This window comes from Pagrus major, chromosome 4 (assembly GCF_040436345.1).
Source record: "Pagrus major chromosome 4, Pma_NU_1.0".
NCBI lineage: Eukaryota > Metazoa > Chordata > Actinopteri > Spariformes > Sparidae > Pagrus > Pagrus major.
In genome coordinates, this window is record NC_133218.1 from 39,863,525 (window position 1) to 39,889,029 (window position 25,505).

The following is a 25,505-nucleotide window of genomic DNA, read 5'->3' on the forward strand; positions in this document are numbered from 1 at the left end:
TACTAAACTATAAGATTAAACATTAATGACTTAACGACACAATCATACATTTAATTCATAACCAATCAGAAATATCTCCGGACAGGAGGACGATCGTAACACGACAGGTTTTAAACATGTGTTTAGTTTCCCCCGACATGGAGACGTCAAGACCGTATCAGCCTGAACACAGTCTTCAGTACACAGCTGCAGGCAGCATCTGTTAGCCTAGCTTAGCATCAGTCATATTTTTTACAGGACATCTTTTACACAAGTTTGACTTTCTGCTACATTTTACAACACAAGCAAGGCTGAAGCAGAGAAAACCAGCTGCTTCACTGAAATGCAGCAACACATCAAAGCTCAGTGAACACATCTTATTTTAATTAATTAATCAGCGTTGTTGTTATCATGTTGTCTTTTATTCACAAAACACTTTAAACATCTGAAAATATATTTTCCTCAGCAGTCGTTTATTACACAAAGAGCACATTTATCCAACATGTAACAGAAAGTATCAACAGGTTTCTGTCTGCACGTCTCCTCACAACACCTCATTGTCAAGTGCGTCGCCAGGTGCGTCGTCAAGTGTGTCGTCAGGTGCGTCTGGGCGGGCAGGTGTGGCCGACTCGGCGGCAGTAGCAGATGGCGTTGAAGAAGCGGCAGTAGCAGGTGTCACAGGGGTCGCAGCAGGGCAGAGGGTAACCCAGACAGGACTGCTGGTGGGGGATGCAGCGACGAGGTGAACGCATGGCCCGACCCTGCAGCTGTAAGGCTGCCGAAGAGTCCTGGAAACAGGAAGTGAGTGTCCGGAAACAGGAAACAGATCAACTCACTGCAGTCACATTTAAATCTGTTAACTGAGAGGTCAAATAAGCCACACCCACCTCATCGTAGGACCCTGCATCCATCAGGAAGTGATCTTCCATTGAGTCGACGGGTAGGAGGGCGGGGTCAAGCACGGGGTCGGGGGCGTGGCTTCTGTCTGCAGGACACAAGACAGAAAACAGCGGACCTACTGTGTTACCTGTCGTCTGCGATCTTATAGAAAAGTCAGCTGTTCCTGATCACATGACATTTATTTACCAAGTGACTTAAAAGAATTGATTATGTTCACACGGTGGCCATTTTCCTCTGATGTCATGGTGGGAAGCTCAAAAACACAGTGATGATGTGATGCTGCTGTCGGTCATATACACGTAGAGAACCTGACACATCGGTAGCCAATCGATCAGCAACTGAAGCAGTGATGGACGGTGAAAATCTGGCGAGTCATATTTCAAACTAAAACAACATATTTGATTGTCTATTAGCTAACGTTAGCATTCAACCACTTCTTAGCTAACATTAGTGTTTGATTACATCCGGTGTGTTTCACTTCCAGCCTCATCGTGTCCAAGATGAGTGTTGATATTTCAGAATTAATTTCCTGTCGTATAACAAAATAGTAACGTCAGCTCGGAAGTATCTGAATGCTAACGATAGCCGGTGGTTATCAGTGATGATGTTCTACCCTGAAATATGAGCTGATGTCACTGTGATGAAATAAAATGATGTGTGAACACAGCATCACTTCATCCCACCGCTGTGGTTACAATAAAGGATGCTGATTGTAACCAACTGAACACCCCTCATGTTACCCTCCCCTACAGTCCCTCTGTAGAGTCAGGGTTCTGGGCTCCTGTAGAAACATGGGGGTCCAACATGGCCGACTCCCTCTGTAGATATAAAGACTCATTCTGAGGCAACACACTGGACTCCTCAGCCTTGCTGTGTGTCAGGTGACAGGTGAGGTGGCGGTTGGAGCTCTCGGACTGGACAGGTGTTACTGACCCATTTCAGACAGGTATGAGGGCTCGGCACGGCGGGCAGCAGCCGGACCATCGTCCAGCTGGATGTTTCCATGAACCAGAGAAGAAGAGAGACGCAGCAGTGTGAAGGAGCACCAGCAGAGCAGCACAGAGCCGAACATCCTGTCAGAGAAGAAGAAGAAGAGGATGAAGAAGAAGAAGAGAAAGAAGAAGAAGAGGATGAAGAAGAGGAAGAAGAGCAAGAAGAGGAAGAAGAGGATGAAGAGGAAGAAGAAGAGCAAGAAGAGGAAGAAGAGGATGAAGAGGAAGAGGAAGAAGAAGAGCAAGAAGAAGATGAAGAGGATGAAGAGGAAGAGGAAGAAGAAGAGCAAGAAGAAGATGAAGAGGATGAAGAGGAATAGGAAGAAGAAGAGGATGAAGAGGAAGAGGAAGAAGAAGAGGAAGAAGAGGAAGAAAAAGAGCAAGAAGAAGAGGAGGAAGAGGATGAAGAAGAGGAAGAAGAAGAAGAAGAAGAAGAGAAAGAAGAGCAAGAAGAGGAAGAAGAGGATGAAGAGGAAGAAGAAGAGGAAGAAAAAGAGCAAGAAGAGGATGGAGAACAGGATGGAGAAGATGAAGAGGAGGAAGAAGAAGAGGAAGAGGAAGAAGAGGAAGAAAAAAAGCAAGAAGAGGATGAAGAGGAAGAGGAAGAAGAAGAGGAAGAAAAAGAGCAAGAAGAGGATGGAGAGGAAGAGGAAGAAAAAGAGGAAGAAGAGGAAGAAGAAGAGGAAGAGGAGGAAGAGGAAAGGAAGAAGAAGAGCAAGAAGAGGATGAAGAAGAGGAAGAAGAAGAGGAAGAGGAGGAAGAGGAAGAGGAAGAAAAAGAGGAAGAAGAGGAAGAGGAAGAGGAGGAAGAGGAATAGGAAGAGGAAGAAGAGGATGAAGGAGAAGAATCCTGACTCTTTCATACATCTGAAGAACATCACAGAACTCATCAAGTAACTAAGTACAGTTACTTACAGTCTTGCTGTTACTCATAGAATATTTGCATTGACATGTTAAACTGGAAACAGAAAAGTGTTTTTAATATTTTATTTAAGATTTATTCATAGAGACGCCCGAGGACATTAAGGGGGAGGTTCTATGTGTTCTCAGTGGAACGTGGTCGTCTCGGCTTTAGTATTCAGCACCAGCTCACCTCCGTTCATGTCACAGTCAAACAGATGACACCTTGTGAAGTTCTGCAGCTGTACTCTGATTACTTTCTGATCTCAGTTCATCATGTCAGTGATGTCTGTGTGTGTGTGTCAACCAACCAAAACATCACAATGCAACATTGGACCGTCCAGAACTGAGAGAAAAGCTTGAAGTCAACTCAGAACTAAAGTCTTCAGTCTCCATCAGGTCGTCTCAGTTTTATCTGCAGAACCAAATCACCTGTACATGTGACCAGGCCACATCAGAACTACTGAGAACCAACATCAGCTTCAACACAGTGAACACTTTATAGATCACTAAGAGAGAGAGACAGAGAGAGATTTCTATCCAATCTGAAAAAATCTCAGCGTCACAGATCAAACTCAGCTAATGAAAAATGGTTTGACTCTGACTGCAGGTGTCTGAGAAAAACACTCCGGAAATGATCCAATGAAAAACAGCGACAACCTGACAATCATGAGCTGCGCCTCCACTACTGGGAAACACTGAAATCATATGAACCACTCTGGATTCGGCCCAAAATAATCTGCTCAACAAACTAGAAACCCTTGAATCAATCGTTAAAGACAACCACAATCCTTTAGATTTTGAAATTAGTGAAGGGGAGCTGCTGGCTAAGATCCAGACCCTGCAGCCAAGGAAGGCAAGTGGCCCTGATGGCATCTTAAATGAAATGCTTCAGTTTAGCAGCCATAAAATCAAAACTGCCATATTGAAACTATTCAATCTCATTCTGAACATTGGACATTTTCCTGACACCTGGAGCCGAGGGATCATCACTCCAATCTTTACAAGTGGAAACAAATACGAGCCAGACAACTACAGAGGCACATGTGTCAGCAGCAACCTGGGGAAGTTATTCTGCAGCATCTGAAACAGCGTCTGCAAAACTTCCTCAGTGAGCACAATGTCCTGAGCAAGAGTCAGACTGGTTTTACACCACAACACAGAACCAGCGACCACATCTACACCCTCCACACCCTCGTCCAGAAACACATCCACCAGAACAAAAACACAATCTTCTCTTGTTTTGTAGATTTCAAGAAAGCATTTGACTCAATTTGGCATCATGGTCTGTTCCTGAAACTACTAGAAAAAGGTACTGGAGGAAAAACCTACGATATCATCAAGACAATGTACATAAATAATAAACGCGCTGTAAAAATTGGAATCATGGAAACAGATTTCTTCCCCCAAAGTAGAGGAGTGAAGCAGGGCTGCAGTCTGAGCCCCACCCTGTTTAACATCTACATCCATGAATTGGCCAAATCCCTGGAAGAGTCCGATATCCCTGGTCTCACCCTCTCTGACAGAGAAGTCAAATGCTTACTATCTGCAGATGACCTAATACTGCTCGCTCCATCAAAGGAGGCTCTACAAAAACAACTAGATCACCTGCAGAAGTTCTGTCAGACCTGGGCCCTGACCGTTAACCTGGAAAAGACAAAAGTCATGGTCTTCCAGAAACGACCTAAGAGTCAGAAAAACCAACACCGGTTCCACCTGGACTCTACGGACACAGAACACACACACAGCTACACATATTTAGGACTAAACATAACATCGACGGGAAATTTCAATCTGGCCATTAAAGATCTCCGAGACAAGAGCAGAAGAGCTTTCTGGACGATAAAAAAATCCTCAAACAGACGTACCTGTCAAAATCTGGATCAGAATATTTCAATCCATAATTGAACCAATCTTATTGTACGGCAGTGAAGTGTGGGGCCCTCTCATGAACCAAGACTTTGAAAAATGGGACAAACACCCAATGGAAAGCTGCACACAGAGATCTGCAAAAGCATCCTCAAAGTCCACAGGAACTCCCCCAACAACGGATGCAGAGCTGAATTAGGCCAATTTCCCCTGTTGGATCCAAAAAAGAGCTATAAAATTCTACCAACACCTCAAAGCCAGCGAGCCCGGCTCCACCACTACAAAGCCCTACAATGCCAAGAGGAGAGCAGAGACAGGAGTCCCCTCAGCCAGCTGGTCCAGAGGCTCAGCTCCAACAGCACCGGGCACCAAGACCGCCCTCACACAATCCGGCCCCGCCACATTATAGCAAAAGAAAAAGACAAATACATCAACTATTGGACATCTACAACCAAAACCCAAAGCAAAGTCCAATGCTGTTTGGCCCTAAACACACAATACTCCCTGCAGATTATCTGAGCTCTGTAACCGACCCGAGACTGAGGAAAACGTTGACTATGTAGACTCAGCAGCCACAGCCGGGCCTGAGAGAGCGGCCGGCACAGACAGACGTGGCTGCCCAGAGAGGAGCGGCTGTGTCGGCTCGGTCCACTCAGACAGGTGGAGACAGAGCAGCACTTCCTGCTGCACTGTGACAAATACACAGATATCAGAACAAAACTTTACTACAAAATCTCACACACAACCCCAAATTTTGACAAACTCCCAGACACAGAAAAAATACAATATCTACTGGGAGAGAAAAGTGCCGCTGCTGCAGATGCAGCAAGATATGTTAGTGCCTGCCACAGAAAAAGAGAAGCTGCAAACACCGGACATGATCTCCTCCACTTACCTGCACACTGATACGCACATACACACACACACTTTCCTTTTTTATTTTTATTTTTATTTATTTATTTATTTATTTTTTCTCTTTTCTTTTCTTCTTCTTTTCTTTTCTTTATTAATTTATTTGTTTTATTATTATCATTATTATCATTATTATTAATCATATATCTATTATTTATTCTGTAATTATTTACTGTGTCAACATTGTATATTGTGTTTTGTTGCTTTGGCAAAATTGCTTAAACTTTCATGCCAATAAAGCTCCTTTGAAATTGAAATTGAGAGAGAGAGAGAGAGACCATGACTGTCAGAGAGAGAGAGAGAGAGAGAGACCCTGACTGTCAGAGAGAGAGAGAGAGAGAGACCCTGACTGTCAGAGAGAGAGAGAGAGAGAGAGAGACCCTGACTGTCAGAGAGAGAGAGAGGGAGAGAGAGAGACCCTGACTGTCACAGAGAGAGAGAGAGAGAGAGACCCTGACTGTTAGAGAGAGAGAGAGAGAGAGAGAGACCCTGACTGTCAGAGAGAGAGAGAGGGAGAGAGAGAGACCCTGACTGTCACAGAGAGAGAGAGAGAGAGAGACCCTGACTGTTAGAGAGAGAGAGAGGTAGAGCGAGAGTTCCGCAGCAGTTAGCAGCAACATGAGCTCCTGAAAATTATCTCTTTTTTGTGTTTTAAGATGAGATAAACTTTCAATTTTGTGACAAATTTTGAAGAGGAAACACTTTTAGAGGAATTACCTCCCTGAAAGAAGAAAAACAGAAAAGAAAACGCCAAAGGAAACTTGGAGAAATCATCTGAACCGAGGAGTCCAGCAGAAAAGTCCAGCCAACTGACAAACTGACAGTTAGTCAAACTGTCCTGAAGACAACAAATACACCTGACAACGAGTAAGAGGAGGAACACAGCAAGAAGAGGAAGTGAGTGAGAACACCAGAGACAATACAACCTGCACAAGGGCTTATAAAAAACAAAATAACTACCTACAAACTAATTTAAGTTAGTTTCAGTTAAAGCTAACAGCTAGCTAACAAGACTGCAAGCCTTAGCAACGGTTACCAAGGAGTTGTAACAGCAGCGATGCAGCAGCAGAGCCCTGCAGCCTCAGACTCAGCTCAGACAGGAGCTGTTCCTCTCTTCTACACACAAGATCTCAAAAATGAAAGTGCCAGGAAGGCACACAAACAGAAAGTAATGAAGGACAGACCAGAGACACTCTTCTCTGACTCCTACAAGAATGGAGACGTCAGCAACCTGATCTTCTTCACAGAGCAGCCACTGGCATGGCACACTGCTATAAGGACCCACTACCCCTCTGTGAAGAAAGAGGGCATCTGTAATGGCTGGAAACTGAAGGTCAAAGAAGCAGAAGACCCAGACTCCCCCATGACATCAGTCAACATATACAAGAATGGGACTGTCATGGTGCAGGGAAACCTCAGGCAGTTTGAGCTGGACTTTCCCCTTTTAAAGGAAAGAGCCCAGCAGGAGAAGAGCCCCCTATCTGATGACACCCACACCCTGCCAGACACAGACACCACCTCCACCCCCACCTGCCCCCCTGCTGACCAGAAGAGTGAGCCCCCCAGCTCTGAACAGGCCCAGGACCCCCAGCTGACCTCCACCATCACCGACATGAAGGTGAAGTTCAGTGAGCTGGAGAGAGAGCTGGTCCAGCTGAGAGAGCTGATCAGCCATCAGCCGAACCAGGAGGAGGCCTGCAGCCTCAGCACAGAGCTGAGCAGACTGAGGCAGGACAGGGAGCAGAACAAAACAGAGCTGAGCACCCTGAGGACTGAGATCAGAGAGCTGCAGCAGCACCAGGAGAACCACTTGGCAGCGCTGAGCGCCCTGACAGAGGAGGTGAAGGAGCTGAGAGAGGAGGGAGAGAGCTACAGGAGAGAGCTGGCCTCTCTGTCACAGAAGCTCCAGGAGACAGACAGAGTCACCCCAGACCTGACAGGACAGCAGGACTCACACCCAGACCACAACCAGGACCCTGGGAGCCCCACCCAGAGACACCAGGACCAAGAGGCTCCACCCACCCAGAGACACCAGGACCAAGAGGCTCCACCCACCCAGCAGCTTCCCTCCAGTCCACAGACCAACACCACACCCAGACCACCCCCCAGCCCACTGGATGACTCCACCCCTCGTCCATCCAGACTGGCACAGCAGCCAGACATCGTCATCCTCATCGACTCCAATGGAAAGTTCTTAAATGAAAAGAAACTTTTCCCCAACCACAAGGTGGCCAAACTCTGGTGCCCAACCAGCCAACATGCCATGGAGCTGCTGTCAGAGGAGCGTCTGGGTTCTCCGAGTCACATCATCATCCACACCGGCTCCAACGAGCTGAAGACGCAGCAGGAGAGAGTGTCAGAGTCACTCAAAGGAGTGATAGAAAAAGCCTCCAGCACCTTCCCAAACAGTAGAGTGGTTATATCAACCCTGCTGCCCAGGAAAGATTTCCACCCAGACACCATCCACAGGATCAACAGCAGCGTCTCCAGAGACTGTGTCCTGAGGCCCAACGTCCACCTGGCCCACCACCCCACCCTGGACATCAGCTGCCTTTATGACTATGTCCATCTACTTAAAAACACCGTCCCCATCTTCGCCCGGACACTGAAGGACGTCGCTCTCAACCGAGACCAGTCCACTCCCCAAAGAAGGAGCAGGTCGGACTGCGGCACCCCCAGACTGCCATCCAGACCATCCAGACCACCCCCACGGAGACCTGACTATCTTCATCCCCCTACACGACGACCCCACCAGCACAGCTACGAACCCCCTCACACCCGACCAGAGCCCCTCCTCCCCCCAAGAGCCCCACCCCAGCACCATCACCAGGAGCCACGCCCCGGCCCACTGAGCTACGCTCAGGTGGTGAGGAGAGCAGCAGACCCCCCCCTAACCCTTCCAACCTCCAACCCCACCCCTACACCCCCACAGAGCCAACTGAGAGACATCCAGCACATGCTCAGCCTGCTCTGCTCCCACCTGATAGGTCAAACACAGTAGACAACCCTAGAGTGTTTATTTATTTATTTATTGTTATTATTATTATTACTATTATTATTATTATTATTATTATATTTAATTATTTAATTATTATTTATTCATTCATTTTAAAGAGTTATATTATTATTAGGTAAGATAATACCTAACATGTTCTAAAACCGATCTCTTCATTTACACTAGGATTGGAAGTTTATCTCATTTTTTAACACTGAATGCTACATTTTGAGTTTTAGAATTTAATGAAATCTAAATCGTTTGTTATCTCATGTTGGAACATCCAGGGTCTGAGGTCCTCTGCTTTTGGCCTTAAAAGCAGGACCCCAGACTTTAATAGAGAGTTAAAAAATTCAGACATCATTGTTTTGCAGGAGACTTGGAACAGAGGAGACGTGTCCACTGGTTGTCCTTCAGGTTATAGAGAAGTCCTTTTCCCATCTACCAAATTGAAAAGTGTCAGCCAAGGCAGAGATTCAGGAGGGATGTTGATCTGGTACAAGATGAACCTCACACACTCAATAGAATTACTCAAAAAAGGAGATTTTTCAATTTGGTTCAAAATAAAAAAAGAGGTTGTCTCCACAGACAAAGACATATTCATGTGTGCAGCCTATATCCCCCCATCAGAGTCCCCTTATTATAACGAAAACAGCTTCTCCATTCTTGAAGATGAAATCAGCTTCTACCAAACACAGGGAAACGTGCTGATCTGTGGTGACCTTAACGCCAGAACAGGCACAGAACCAGATCTGATTAATGCACATGGAGACAAACACATACCGGGCCAGATCAACATCCCCTCTCCTTCACATCGGCACAGGAACAACTTTGACAAAACCGTCAACAGAAATGGGCATCAGCTGCTGCAGTTGTGTCGCACGCTGGGTCTGTACATAGTCAACGGTCGGCTTCGAGGGGACTCCTTTGGTCTCTACACACACAGCTCTCCTCTTGGCAACAGCACAGTGGACTATAGTCTTACAGACCTAGAGCCCCTCTGTCTGAGAGCGTTCACCGTCAGCCCCCTAACACCCTTATCTGATCACAGCAAAATCACCCTGTACATTAGGAAGACACCAACAGACCCCCATGTAGCAGAGCCCAGCAAACTCAACCGCTCCAAACAACCCTATAGATGGACAAGTAATAGCAAGGATGACTACCAAAAAGCAATCGGTCATCCAACAATCCAATCCCAGTTAGACCATTTTATCACCACCTCATATCCCCACAGCAGTGACGGCCTGAACCAGGCTGTTCGGGATATTAACTTCATATTTGACAACACAGCATCTCTGTCCAATCTGAAAAAATCTCAGCGTCACAGTTCAAACTCAGCTAATGAAAAGTGGTTTGACTCTGACTGCAGGTGTCTGAGAAAAACACTCCGGAAACTATCCAACGAAAAACACCGACATCCTGACAATCATGAGCTGCGCCTCCAGTACTGGGAAACACTGAAATCATATAGGAAAACACTGAGAGCTAAAAAGGAGCAGCATGAACAGCACCAACTTAAAGACATTGAAGAGTCCATTGACTCAAATAATTTTTGGAAAAAATGGCATTCATTCAACAAATCACACAAGGAAGAATTGGCTATTCAAAACGGGGAAATATGGAAAAACCACTTTAAAAACCTATACAGTGCAATCACTCTGGATTCAGCCCAAAATAATCTGCTCAACAAACTAGAAACCCTTGAATCAATCGTTAAAGACAACCAAAATCCTTTAGATTATGAAATTAGTGAAGGGGAGCTGCTGGCTAAGATCCAGAACCTGCAGTCACGGAAGGCAAGTGGCCCTGATGGCATCTTAAATGAAATGCTTCAGTTCAGCAGCCATAAAATCAAGACTGCCATATTGAAACTATTCAATCTGACTTTGAACATTGGACATTTTCCTGACACCTGGAGCCGAGGGATCATCACTCCAATCTTTAAAAGTGGAAACAAATACGAGCCAGACAACTACAGAGGCATATGTGTCAGCAGCAACCTGGGGAAGTTATTCTGCAGCATCTTAAACAGCCGTCTGCAAAACTTCCTCAGTGAGCACAATGTCCTGAGCAAGAGTCAGACTGGTTTTACACCACAACACAGAACCAGCGACCACATCTACACCCTCCACACCCTCGTCCAGAAACACGTCCACCAAAACAAAAACACAATCTTCTCTTGTTTTGTAGATTTCAAGAAAGCATTCGACTCAATTTGGCATCATGGTCTATTCCTAAAATTATTAGAAAAAGGTATTGGAGGAAAAACCTACGATATCATCAAAACAATGTACATAAATAATAAATGCGCTGTAAAAATTGGAATCATGGAAACAGACTTCTTCCCCCAAAGTAGAGGAGTGAAGCAGGGCTGCAGTCTGAGCCCCACCCTGTTTAACATCTACATAGATGAACTGGCCAAATCCCTGGAAGAGTCCGATATCCCTGGTCTCACCCTCTCTGACATAGAAGTCAAATGCTTATTATTTGCAGATGACCTAATACTGCTCGCTCCATCAAAGGAGGCTCTACAAAAACAGCTAGATCACCTGCAAAAGTTCTGTCAGACCTGGGCCCTGACCGTTAACCTGGAAAAGACAAAAGTCATGGTCTTCCAGAAACGACCTAAGAGTCAGAAAAACCAACACCGGTTCCACCTGGACTCTACAGACATAGAACACACACACAGCTACACATATTTAGGACTAAACATCACATCGACGGGAAATTTCAATCTGGCCATTAAAGATCTCCGAGATAAGGGCAGAAGAGCTTTCTGGACTATAAAAAAATCCTCAAACATAGACATACCTGTCAAAATCTGGATCAAAATATTCCAATCCATAATTGAACCAATTATATTATACGGCAGTGAAGTGTGGGGCCCTCTCATCAACCAAGACCTTGAAAAATGGGACAAACACCCAATCGAAAGCCTGCACACAGAGATCTGCAAAAGCATCCTCAAAGTCCACAGGAACTCCCCCAACAACGGATGCAGAGCTGAATTAGGCCAATTTCCCCTGTTAATTCGGATCCAAAAAAGAGCCATAAAATTCTACCAACACCTCAAAGCCAGCGAGCCCGGCTCCTACCACTACAAAGCCCTACAATGCCAAGAGGAGAGCAAAGACAGGAGTCCCCTCAGCCAGCTGGTCCACAGGCTCAGCTCCAACAGCACCGGGCACCAAGACCGCCCTCACACAATCCGGCCCCACCAAATTATAGCAAAAGAAAAAGACAATTACATCAACTATTGGACATCTACAACCAAAACCCAAAGCAAACTCCAATGCTATTTGGCCCTAAACAGACAATACACAATGGCAGAATACCTGAGCTCTGTAACCGACCCGAGACTGAGGAAAACGTTGACTATGTACAGACTCAGCAGCCATAACCTGGCCTTGGAGAGCGGCCGGCACAGACAGACGTGGCTGCCCAGAGAGGAGCGGCTGTGTCGGCTCTGTCCACACAGACAGGTGGAGACAGAGCAGCACTTCCTGCTGCACTGTGACAAATACACAGATATCAGAACAAAACTTTACAACAAAATCACACACACAACCCCAAATTTTGACAAACTCCCAGACACAGAAAAAATACAATATTTACTGGGAGAGAAAAGTGCCACTGCTGCAGATGCAGCAAAATATGTTAGTGCCTGCCACAGAAAAAGAGAAGCTGCAAACACCGGACATGATCTCCTCCACTTACCTGCACACTGATACGCACATACACACACACACACACACACACACACACACACACACACACACACACACACACTTTCCATTTTTATTTTTATTTATTTATTTATTTATTTATTTTTTCTCTTTTCTTTTCTTCTTCTTTTCTTTTCTTTATTAATTTATTTGTTTTATTATTATCATTATTATCATTATTATTAATCATATATCTATTATTTATTCTGTAATTATTTACTGTGTCAACATTGTATATTGTGTTTTGTTGCTTTGGCAAAATTGCTTAAACTTTCATGCCAATAAAGCTCCTTTGAAATTGAAATTGAGAGACCCTGACTGTCAGAGAGAGAGAGAGAGAGAGACCCTGACTGTTAGAGAGAGAGAGAGAGAGAGAGAGAGACCCTGACTGTCAGAGAGAGAGAGAGAGAGAGAGAGAGAGAGAGAGAGAGAGAGACCCTGACTGTTAGAGAGAGAGAGAGAGAGAGAGAGAGAGACCCTGACTGTCAGAGAGAGAGAGAGAGAGAGAGAGAGAGAGAGAGAGAGACCCTGACTGTCAGAGAGAGAGAGAGAGAGAGAGAGAGAGAGAGAGAGAGCGAGAGAGACCCTGACTGTCAGAGAGAGCGAGAGAGAGAGAGAGAGAGACCCTGACTGTCAGAGAGAGCGAGAGAGAGAGAGAGAGAGAGAGAGAGACCCTGACTGTCAGAGAGAGGTGACTCACCTGTGGCTGTGTCCTGTCGTCTGTCTCCGTCTCGAGGGGACGAGCACCATTTAAAGACCTGGAGGGTGCGTCTCGCGGGTCACATGACTAGTTGGGGGGGGGCATGGCCACGGTCATCATAAAGGTTTGTGACCTTGTGGAGAAACATCAGATGGAGCCTAATGGGGGAGGGGCTTCTGGGAAATGACATCACTAATTATAATAACATGTATGTATAAAGCCAAATATAAACAAACAAAACTTAAAATGATTCTAATGGTTTAATGTTTAAGGTTTAAGGTTTTAATTTCAGCGACTCTGAAAATGTGAATGATTATAAATCTTTTAATATTTCATAATAACAACCTTAAACCTTAAACATTAACCCTTAAACCTTAAACATTAAACCTTAAACATTAACCCTTAAACCTTAAACATTAATCCTTAAACATTAAACCTTAAAGCTTAAACATTAAACCTTAAACCTTAAACATTAACCCTTAAACATTAAACCTTAAACATTAAACATTAAACATTAAACCTTAAACATTAAACCTTAAACATTAAACATTAAACATTAAACCATAAACATTAAACCTTAAACATTAAACATTAAACATTAAACATTAACCCTTAAACCTTAAACATTAAACCTTAAACCTTAAACCTTAAACCTTAAACATTAAACCTTAAACATTAAACCTTAACCCTTAAACATTAACCCTTAAACCTTAAACATTAATCCTTAAACATTAAACCTTAAAGCTTAAACATTAAACCTTAAACCTTAAACATTAACCCTTAAACATTAAACCTTAAACATTAAACATGAAACCTTAAACCTTAAACATTAAACATTAAACCTTAACCCTTAAACATTAAACATTAAACATTAACCCTTAAACATTAAACATTAAACATTAACCCTTAAACATTAAACATTAAACATTAAACATTAAACCTTAAACATTAAACATTAAACATTAACCCTTAAACATTAAACATTAAACATTAAACATTAAACCTTAAACATTAAACATTAAACATTAACCCTTAAACATTAAACATTAAACATTAAACATTAACCCTTAAACATTAAACATTAAACATTAAACATTAAACATTAACCCTTAAACATTAAACATTAAACCTTAAACATTAAACCTTAACCCTTAAACATTAAACATTAAACATTAACCCTTAAACATTAAACATTAAACATTAAACCTTAAACATTAAACATTAAACATTAAACATTAACCCTTAAACATTAAACATTAAACATTAAACATTAAACCTTAAACATTAAACATTAAACATTAAACATTAACCCTTAAACATTAAACATTAAACATTAAACCTTAAACATTAAACCTTAACCCTTAAACATTAAACATTAAACATTAAACATTAAACATTAAACATTAACCCTTAAACATTAAACATTAAAACATTAAACATTAAACATTAAACCTTAACCCTTAAACATTAAACATTAAACATTAAACATTAAACATTAAACCTTAACCCTTAAACATTAAACATTAAACATTAACCCTTAAACATTAAACATTAAACATTAAACATTAAACATTAACCCTTAAACATTAAACATTAAACATTAAACCTTAACATTAAACCTTAAACATTAAACCTTAAACATTAAACATTAACCCTTAAACATTAAACATTAAACATTAAACATTAAACATTAAACCTTAACCCTTAAACATTAAACATTAAACATTAAACATTAAACATTAAACCTTAAACATTAAACCTTAAACATTAAACCTTAAACATTAAACATTAAACCTTAAACATTAAACATTAACCTTAAACCTTAAACATTAAACATTAACCCTTAAACATTAAACATTAAACATTAAACATTAACCCTTAAACATTAAACATTAAACATTAAACCTTAAACATTAAACCTTAAACATTAAACATTAACCTTAAACATTAAACATTAAACATTAACCCTTAAACATTAAACATTAAACATTAAACCTTAAACATTAACCCTTAAACATTAAACATTAAACCTTAAACCTTAAACATTAACCCTTAAACATTAAACATTAACCCTTAAACATTAAACATTAAACATTAAACCTTAAACATTAAACCTTAAACATTAAACCTTAACCCTTAAACATTAAACATTAAACATTAACCCTTAAACATTAAACATTAAACATTAAACCTTAAACATTAAACATTAAACATTAAACATTAACCCTTAAACATTAAACATTAAACATTAAACATTAAACCTTAAACATTAAACATTAAACATTAAACCTTAACCCTTAAACATTAAACATTAAACATTAAACCTTAAACATTAAACCTTAACCCTTAAACATTAAACATTAAACATTAAACATTAAACATTAAACATTAACCCTTAAACATTAAACATTAAACATTAAACATTAAACATTAAACCTTAACCCTTAAACATTAAACATTAAACATTAAACATTAAACATTAAACCTTAACCCTTAAACATTAAACATTAAACATTAACCCTTAAACATTAAACATTAAACATTAAACATTAAACATTAACCCTTAAACATTAAACATTAAACATTAAACCTTAAACATTAAACCTTAAACATTAAACCTAAACATTAAACATTAAACCTTAAACAATTAAACATTAAACATTAAACATTTAACATTAAACCTTAACCCTTAAACATTAAACATTAAACATTAAACATTAAACATTAACCTTAAACATTAAACCTTAAACATTAAACCTTAAACATTAAACATTAAACCTTAAACATTAAACATTAAACCTTAACCTTAAACATTAAACATTACTTAAACATTAAACATTAAACATTAAACATTAACCCTTAAACATTAAACATTAAACATTAAACCTTAAACATTAAACCTTAAACATTAAACATTAACCCTTAAACATTAAACATTAAACATTAACCCTTAAACATTAAACATTAAACATTAAACATTAAACATTAACCTTAAACATTAAACATTAAACATTAAACCTTAAACATTAACCTTAAACATTAAACATTAACCCTTAAACATTAAACATTAAACATTAAACCTTAAACATTAAACCTTAAACATTAAACATTAACCCTTAAACATTAAACATTAAACATTAAACCTTAAACATGTAAACCTTAAACATTAACCCTTAAAACATTAAACATTAACATTAAACATTAAACATTAAACCTTAAACATTAAACATTAAACCTTAACCTTAAACATTAAACATTAAACCTTAAACATTAAACATTAAACATTAAACATTAACCCTTAAACATTAAACATTAAACATTAAACCTTAAACATTAAACCTTAAACATTAAACCTTAAACATTAAACATTAAACCTTAAACTTAACATTAAACATTAACCCTTAAACATTAAACATTAAACATTAAACCTTAAACATTAAACATTAAACATTAACCTTAAACATTAACATTAAACATTAAACCTTAAACATTAACCCTTAAACATTAAACATTAAACCTTAAACATTAAACATTAAACATTAACCTTAAACATTAAACCTTAAACATTAAACATTAACCCTTAAACATTAAACATTAAACATTAAACCTTAAACATTAAACCTTAAACATTAACCCTTAAACATTAAACATTAAACATTAAACCTTAAACATTAAACATTAACCTTAAACCTTAAACATTAAACATTAACCCTTAAACATTAAAACCATTAAACATTAACCATTAACCCTTAAACATTAAACATTAAACATTAAACCTTAAACATTAAACCTTAAACATTAACCCTTAAACATTAAACATTAAACCTTAAACATTAACATTAAACATTAAACATTAACCCTTAAACATTAAACATTAAACATTAAACATTAACCCTTAAACATTAAACATTAAACATTAAACATTAAACCTTAAACATTAAACATTAAACCTTAAACATTAAACATTAAACCTTAAACATTAAACATTAAACATTAAACATTAACCCTTAAACATTAAACATTAAACCTTAAACATTAAACATTAAACATTAAACATTAACCCTTAAACATTAAACATTAAACATTAAACATTAACCCTTAAACATTAAACATTAAACATTAAACATTAAACCTTAAACATTAAACATTAAACATTAAACATTAACCCTTAAACATTAAACATTAAACATTAAACATTAACCCTTAAACATTAAACATTAAACATTAAACATTAACCCTTAAACATTAAACATTAAACATTAAACATTAAACATTAACCCTTAAACATTAAACATTAAACCTTAAACATTAAACATTAAACATTAAACATTAAACCTTACCTAACATTTATCTGTTGTTTATATCCATGATGTCACCTTGTTAAAGTGTGTGTCTGTGTGTGTCTGTTTGCACAACAGAACACAACAGAACACAACACAACACAACACAACACAACACAACACAACACACGTTGAAGTCCACACAGGTGAGGCGTACAGTTACACACATGAAACATCCCATAATATGCTCAGATCAGATCTTTGTTTCAGAACCAGACTGATGTGAATGAATTCTTCACTCAGTGTTTGGACTCAGCTCGTCCTCGCGTAGCGTCTGTCCTCACCTGGTCTGAGCAGGAGGACAGGTGAGTCTCTCCACACCTGCAGCAGCTCCACCTGTCTGAATATGAAGTCCAGGTCAGCAGCCGAGGCACTGTGGTCTGATGGTGTTCTCCTGATCACTGTGGAGACCATCAGAGACCTGCAGAGATCTGCAGAGACCACCAGAGACCTGCAGAGACCACCAGAGACCAACAGAGACCTGTAGAGACCATCAGAGACCAACAGAGACCACCAGAGACCTGCAGAGACCACCAGAGACCACCAGAGACCTGCAGAGACCAACAGAGACCTGCAGAGACCAACAGAGACCAACAGAGACCACCAGAGACCATCAGAGACCTGCAGAGACCAACAGAGACCAACAGAGACCTGCAGAGACCTGCAGAGACCAACAGAGACCTGCAGAGACCACAAGAGACCACAAGAGACCACCAGAGACCTGCAGAGACCAACAGAGACCTGCAGAGACCACCAGAGACCACCAGAGACCTGCAGAGACCAACAGAGACCTGCAGAGACCAACAGAGACCAACAGAGACCACCAGAGACCACCAGAGACCTGCAGAGACCAACAGAGACCAACAGAGACCTGCAGAGACCTGCAGAGACCAACAGAGACCTGCAGAGACCACAAGAGACCACAAGAGACCAACAGAGACCTGCAGAGACCAACAGAGACCTGCAGAGACCTGCAGAGACCTGCACAGACCTGCACAGACCAACAGAGACCTGCACAGACCAACAGAGACCAACAGAGACCATCAGAGACCAACAGAGACCTGCAGAGACCAACAGAGACCTGCAGAGACCAACAGAGACCAACAGAGACCACCAGAGACCATCAGAGACCAACAGAGACCTGCAGAGACCAACAGAGACCAACAGAGACCTGCAGAGACCAACAGAGACCTACAGAGACCAACAGAGACCAACAGAGACCTGCAGAGACCTGCAGAGACCAACAGAGACCTGCAGAGACCACCAGAGAACAACAGAGACCACCAGAGACCAACAGAGACCTGCAGAGACCACCAGAGACCAGCAGAGACCTGCAGAGACCTGCAGAGACCAACAGAGACCAACAGAGACCTGCAGAGACCAACAGAGACCTGCAGAGACCAACAGAGACCAACAGAGACCACCAGAGACCATCAGAGACCAACAGAGACCTGCAGAGACCAACAGAGACCAACAGAGACCAACAGAGACCTGCAGAGACCAACAGAGACCAACAGAGACCTGCAGAGACCTGCAGAGACCAACAGAGACCTGCAGAGACCACCAGAGACCAACAGAGACCTGCAGAGACCAACAGAGACCTGCAGAGACCCGCAGAGACCACCAGAGACCACCAGAGACCATCAGAGACCTGCAGAGACCAACAGAGACCAACAGAGACCTGCAGAGACCTGCAGAGACCAGCAGAGACCAACAGAGACCTGCAGAGACCTGCAGAGACCAACAGAGACCGGCAGAGACCATCAGAGACCTGCAGAGACCACCAGAGACCACCAGAGACCTGCAGAGACCATCAGAGACCAACAGAGACCAACAGAGACCAACAGAGACCTGCAGAGACCAACAGAGACCTGCAGAGACCAACAGAGACCAACAGAGACCATCAGAGACCAACAGAGACCAACAGAGACCTGCAGAGACCAGCAGAGACCTGCAGAGACCAACAGAGACCAACAGAGACCTGCAGAGACCAACAGAGACCAACAGAGACCACCAGAGACCATCAGAGACCAACAGAGACCAACAGAGACCTGCAGAGACCATCAGAGACCTACAGAGACCAACAGAGACCTGCAGAGACCAACAGAGACCAACAGAGACCTGCAGAGACCTGCAGAGACCAACAGAGACCTGCAGAGACCACCAGAGACCACCAGAGACCAACAGAGACCTGCAGAGACCAGCAGAGACCAGCAGAGACCTGCAGAGACCTGCAGAGACCAACAGAGACCATCAGAGACCAACAGAGACCACCAGAGACCAACAGAGACCTGCAGAGACCAACAGAGACCTGCAGAGACCAACAGAGACCAACAGAGACCATCAGAGACCTACAGAGACCAACAGAGACCTGCAGAGACCAACAGAGACCTGCAGAGACCAACAGAGACCAACAGAGACCTGCAGAGACCAACAGAGACCAACAGAGACCACCAGAGACCAACAGAGACCAACAGAGACCAACAGAGACCTGCAGAGACCAACAGAGACCAACAGAGACCTGCAGAGACCAACAGAGACCTGCAGAGACCAACAGAGACCAACAGAGACCTGCAGAGACCATCAGAGACCTGCAGAGACCTGCAGAGACCAACAGAGACCAACAGAGACCTGCAGAGACCACCAGAGACCACCAGAGACCAACAGAGACCAACAGAGACCAACAGAGACCTGCAGAGACCACCAGAGACCTGCAGAGACCTGCAGAGACCACCAGAGACCTGCAGAGACCACCAGAGACCTGCAGAGACCTGCAGAGACCACCAGAGACCTGCAGAGACCTGCAGAGACCACCAGAGACCTGCAGAGACCACCAGAGACCTGCAGAGACCTGCAGAGACCACCAGAGACCTGCAGAGACCACCAGAGACCACCAGAGACCTGCAGAGACCTGCAGAGACCACCAGAGACCTGCAGAGACCTGCAGAGACCTGCAGAGACCAACAGAGACCTGCAGAGACCACCAGAGACCTGCAGAGACCTGCAGAGACCAACAGAGACCTGCAGAGACCTGCAGAGACCACCAGAGACCTGCAGAGACCTGCAGAGACCAACAGAGACCTGCAGAGACCTGCAGAGACCAGTCATGTGATGACTGTCATGTGTTGTTCCTTTCGTGTGTATCTGATTGTGTTGTTGTAGAACATCATGATTCATGTTGTTGTGAACTGTTGTGGCTGACCGGTTCAGTCCAGGACCGTCCCTCAGAGACGGAGCTCCGTGTCTGTCCCAGATGGACTTAACTTGGTTTGTGTGTCTGTTTGTTTCTCTGTGAACAAACATCATGTTTGTGTTTCGTTACTTAGAAAAATCACTTTGTGTTAATTGTTTGTTTGTTTGTGTTTTTGTCCTTTTCGTCTGTGATTGATCATCATGTGTTTCCTGTTGTGAGTATTATGGGCTGTTTGTCTCAGTAATGATCCTCTCAGTGTGTTTGATTGAGAACATTAGATCAGCTGCTTCCTTCATTAAACTCTTCGTCCTCCTCATCCTCCGTCTGCAAACATGGCGCCCGGTTCTCTGAACTGTGACACGCTGATGATGTCACAGCTGCACTCAACACAAATCAGGCAAACGGCGTCCGTCCATCAGCAGGAAATGACTCCTAATAAGACGTGTTTGTCCTGATCAACAGCAACTGAGCTGTTACCAAGGCAACACTGGAGGTCAGTGTTCCTTATAAATATAAGGAAAAACAAACGCCCTTATTGTGAAAATCCTGAAACAGGATCAGATCAGACTGCCTCCAGGACCCGTCCTCCTCCAGGACCCGTCCTGCTCCAGGACCCGTCCTCCTCCAGGGCCCGTGCTCCTCCAGGGCCCGTCCTGCTCCAGGGCCCGTCCTCCTCCAGGACCCGTCCTCCTCCAGGGCCCGTCCTCCTCCAGGGCCCGTGCTCCTCCAGGGCCCGTCCTCCTCCAGGACCCGTCCTCCTCCAGGGCCCGTCCTCCTCCAGGGCCCGTGCTCCTCCAGGGCCCGTCCTCCTCCAGGACCCGTCCTCCTCCAGGGCCCGTGCTCCTCCAGGGCCCGTGCTCCTCCAGGACACGTCCTCCTCCAGGGCCCGTCCTCCTCCAGGGCCCGTGCTCCTCCAGGACACGTCCTCCTCCAGGGCCCGTCCTCCTCCAGGACCCGTCCTCCTCCAGGACACGTCCTGCTCCAGGGCCCGTGCTCCTCCAGGACCCGTCCTCCTCCAGGGCCCGTCCTCCTCCAGGGCCCGTGCTCCTCCAGGACACGTCCTCCTCCAGGACACGTCCTGCTCCAGGGCCCGTGCTCCTCCAGGGCCCGTCCTCCTCCAGGACACGTCCTCCTCCAGGGCCCGTCCTCCTCCAGGGCCCGTGCTCCTCCAGGACACGTCCTCCTCCAGGACACGTCCTCCTCCAGGGCCCGTCCTCCTCCAGGACCCGTCCTCCTCCAGGACACGTCCTGCTCCAGGGCCCGTGCTCCTCCAGGACCCGTCCTCCTCCAGGACACGTCCTCCTCCAGGGCCCGTCCTCCTCCAGGACACGTCCTGCTCCAGGACACGTCCTCCTCCAGGACACGTCCTCCTCCAGGGCCCGTCCTCCTCCAGGACACGTCCTCCTCCAGGGCCCGTGCTCCTCCAGGGCCCGTCCTCCTCCAGGACACGTCCTCCTCCAGGGCCCGTGCTCCTCCAGGGCCCGTCCTCCTCCAGGACACGTCCTCCTCCAGGGCCCGTCCTCCTCCAGGACACGTCCTGCTCCACACTGTCAGCTCTGTCATACTTCAGGTTTTGACTGAATGTGTCATATTTGTAGAATATAAACTCTGATGAGACTTTCTGGAATTTTACTTCTGATAAGTTCAGTGAAAATGTGGCTTATGGGTTTTTTTTTTACAGTTTTATTACTTTTATTTCGGCAAGTTTATTATGTGGAACAGAGACAGGCAGACAGGCAGACAGGCAGACAGACAGGCAGAGACAGACAGACAGACAGGCAGAGACAGACAGACAGACAGACAGACAGGCAGACAGACAGGCAGGCAGGCAGACAGGCAGACAGGCAGAGACAGGCAGACAGACAGGCAGAGACAGACAGACAGACAGGCAGAGACAGACAGACAGGCACACACACAGACAGACAGACAGTTAGTAAGGTGAGACTGTGTGACTCATCGTTACCTGACTGATCGATTCTATCTCACTCCCACAATGTTGTTAACACAAAGGCAGCACTAATCGATGACACCCAGCAGTCGATCCCAGAGAGAGTCGATCGTTGATTCCTGTTTTCATCCGAAAGCGGAAATCAGGTGAAGGCTGACAGCGACCCTTCAGCAGGGTCCCACCCGGAGCTTTCAGTCATGGTCTTCGAGTCTCTGGTCAGCGACCTGCTCAACAGGTTCATTGGAGACTACGTGGAGAACCTGGACAAGTCCCAGCTCAAGATCGGGATCTGGGGAGGTGAGCTCAGCAGCTAGCTAGCAGCCACCGCGGTGGCACACGGACAGAGGCCGGACTCCGTACAGAAATACCACATTTTAAAACTCTCTCCTTCCTGAACAAATATTAACATATACTAGAACATGTCTGAACAGGTCATGTTAAAGAACATGTTCTTTTCTAAAACTCGGCTTTAATACAACCCACCGACCGGCTTTAATTTATTTAATTTTAATCAAAGCTTTTCCAGCTGTCCCCGCCATGCCTCCACCAAAACACACAGAGACGCTGGCGGAAGCGGGTTCTTATGAGTATGAGCTTCTGTCAGTTCATTAAGTAGAAGGACTATTGTTGCGTTACATTTATGCCGAAGTGGAGAGCGAGTCACAGGGAACAGAAAGTCACCGCGGTCAGGTTTTAATTCACCTCAAGCACAGTCAATTATCAGATTTTCTAGCGAGGTTCGGTGTGCTAATTCTCAGACAGAGCGTCAGTAATCGGGTAAACAAACACACCCTCAACACACACACACACACACACACACACACACACACACACACACACACACACACACACACACACACACACACACACACACACACACACACACACACACAGTGGGTATCGATCTGACCCAGGATCAGTTTAAAAATGTCCAGAAACTAAACGGTTAAACTGACAGATGGACACAAAGTCTCACCAGGGTTCATTCAGTTAACTGACAATTTAAACCTGCCGCTTATCAGCTCAACACACACACACACACACACACACACACACACACACACACACACACACACACACACACAGTGTCCAGTAGAGTTTAACAGTTATCATGTGGACACTGTTATCTTCATCACGAGGAGTTCATGTGAGAAACAGAATAAAATAAAACAAAGTTTGTCTTTAAAAAAATCACTTGTTATTATTGAGAGCAGAAACAGGAAACTGTGTCATCCTCCATTAACACGTCATCAGTGTGTGTGAATGTAAAGAAACCTGATCCAGCACACACACGCGCACACACACGCACACACGCACACACACACACACACACACACTGAACAGAAGATGTGTTTCTAAAACTGGTCTTTCAGGAACAGAAGTTCTGATTTTCATGTTATCTTTTATTGATCCACCTGAAGTATTGATGATGTGTCTATGATCATCAGAGCCGTTTAATAATATCATGTTTATTGTTGGACATTATCACAGTTCAGCCTGGATCTGTTGGAGCTTCCTCGTACCTGTTCTCATGTCTTTGTCACACCTGTGGGAGTCAAACATACCTGAGACACTCACAAACAGGCTCCACCAATCAGCTGGCAGCTCTGAGTGGCTGCGTGTTGATGAAGGTGGAAACACAAACCTCCACCAGGAAAGAGTTCAATATTTATTCTACAGATCTGGAACAAGTATTCACATACAATCATCTCCGTGACAAGTGAAAGTCCTGCACTCAAAATAATACTTCAGTAAAGTGAAGGGATATCAGTGAAATGTAATTAAAGTATCAAAGTAAGTAAAAGTAAGTAAAAGATTCTTTATTAGATCTTTTAGAGGAAGTAGGAGTACGTGTTCACTTCAGATAACCAACATGGCGGCCAGTTACCTCAGTCATCTGAATAGTTTGTACAGCTGCAGAAGAAACGTTCATAAAACATGAACCATCACCTTTATTATTTTACCAAAGTGTCCTAAAATAACCCATTTATGACAGTCACCTGGATGATATGTGTCAGCAGAGTGAAGCAGCCACCAGAGGGCGCTGTGTGAAGGACACGATCATTAGTTTATATTCATGTAATAAATGTAATGTTGTCAGTTAGACGGTCACCTGCTCACAATGTGAGCCTGACAGACGTGATGACGATGATGAAGAGTTAATGACTTCGTTGTGTCTGTCTGCAGGAAATGTTGTCCTGGAGAACCTGAAGGTGAAGGAGAACGCTCTGGTGAGTCTGAGGCCCCGCCCCATCCCTATGATGTCATCAGCCACAGTGTTTCTGATATCAGACGTCGGATGGCGTCCACTCACTCAACTTAACGTACTGAATGATTGATTGTTAAAATGATAATCGTGTAATAATGTGTGTTTGTGTTTCAGAGTGAGTTTGATGTTCCGTTCAGAGTGAAGGCCGGACAGATCGGTGAGTGTGAAGTCTGAAAACGTTTTATTCTTGGATGTTGTGATTAATATTTGGAGGGAGTGTCGTTGATTTAGTTTGTATCTGTCGATTGATTAAATTACTTAAATTGATTCTCTTATTAAAAAACACAAAACAAACTGAAAACAAACAACTCAACACTTCCACTGGACAGGAAGTGCGTCAAACCAAAAACCCACTGAGCTGATAAACTGATGTCCTGTTTGTGTTTCAGGGAAGCTGACGTTGAAGATTCCCTGGAAGAATCTCTACAACGACGCCGTGGTCGCCACGCTGGACGGTCTGTACCTGCTGGTTGTTCCTGGAGCCAGTAAGTGTTGATCTGTACGCTCTGTGGACAGATTCAAGTCTAATGAGACCGCTCCATCACCAGATCAGCCAGTCACATGTCAGGCTGCTCACCTCCGTCAGGTGACCTTTGTCTTGTACAAGTGATGTTTCAGAATGAAGCCACATGATTCTGTTTGTTTTTAAAAGAATAAGAGATCGTGAAGCTCTGAGACACGCTGAGATGAGTCCGTCAAACATGGGACCAGACCAGGTCTGACTGTGGGACCAGGTCTGACTGTGGGACCAGGTCTGACTGTGGGACCAGATCAAGAGCAG

At 43.4% G+C, this 25,505-nt stretch overlaps 2 protein-coding genes across 3 annotated transcripts in view; one reads left to right on the forward strand and one right to left on the reverse strand.

The window, feature by feature from the left end:
* Positions 1-453: 453 nt before the first annotated feature.
* agrp (agouti related neuropeptide) lies at positions 454-22,519 on the reverse strand. The gene is made up of 5 exons (XM_073464253.1): positions 22,471-22,519; positions 12,975-13,150; positions 1,813-1,952; positions 867-964; positions 454-767 (listed from the first exon to the last, which is right to left on the reverse strand). The coding sequence occupies exons 2-5, from the start codon at positions 13,022-13,024 to the stop codon at positions 576-578; spliced, it is 480 nt and encodes a 159-aa protein (XP_073320354.1). The 5' UTR covers positions 13,025-13,150; positions 22,471-22,519; the 3' UTR covers positions 454-575.
* A 49-nt stretch (positions 22,520-22,568) lies between these two features.
* vps13c (vacuolar protein sorting 13 homolog C) overlaps positions 22,569-25,505 on the forward strand; it is a 74,819-nt gene continuing 71,882 nt past the window's right edge. For both annotated transcript variants that reach the window (XM_073464251.1, XM_073464252.1), the window contains exons 1-4: positions 22,569-22,752; positions 24,643-24,686; positions 24,839-24,881; positions 25,114-25,209. In XM_073464251.1, the coding sequence (XP_073320352.1) occupies positions 22,653-22,752; positions 24,643-24,686; positions 24,839-24,881; positions 25,114-25,209 (283 nt within the window). In that variant the 5' untranslated portion in view covers positions 22,569-22,652. The remainder of the gene's footprint in view (positions 22,753-24,642; positions 24,687-24,838; positions 24,882-25,113; positions 25,210-25,505) is intronic.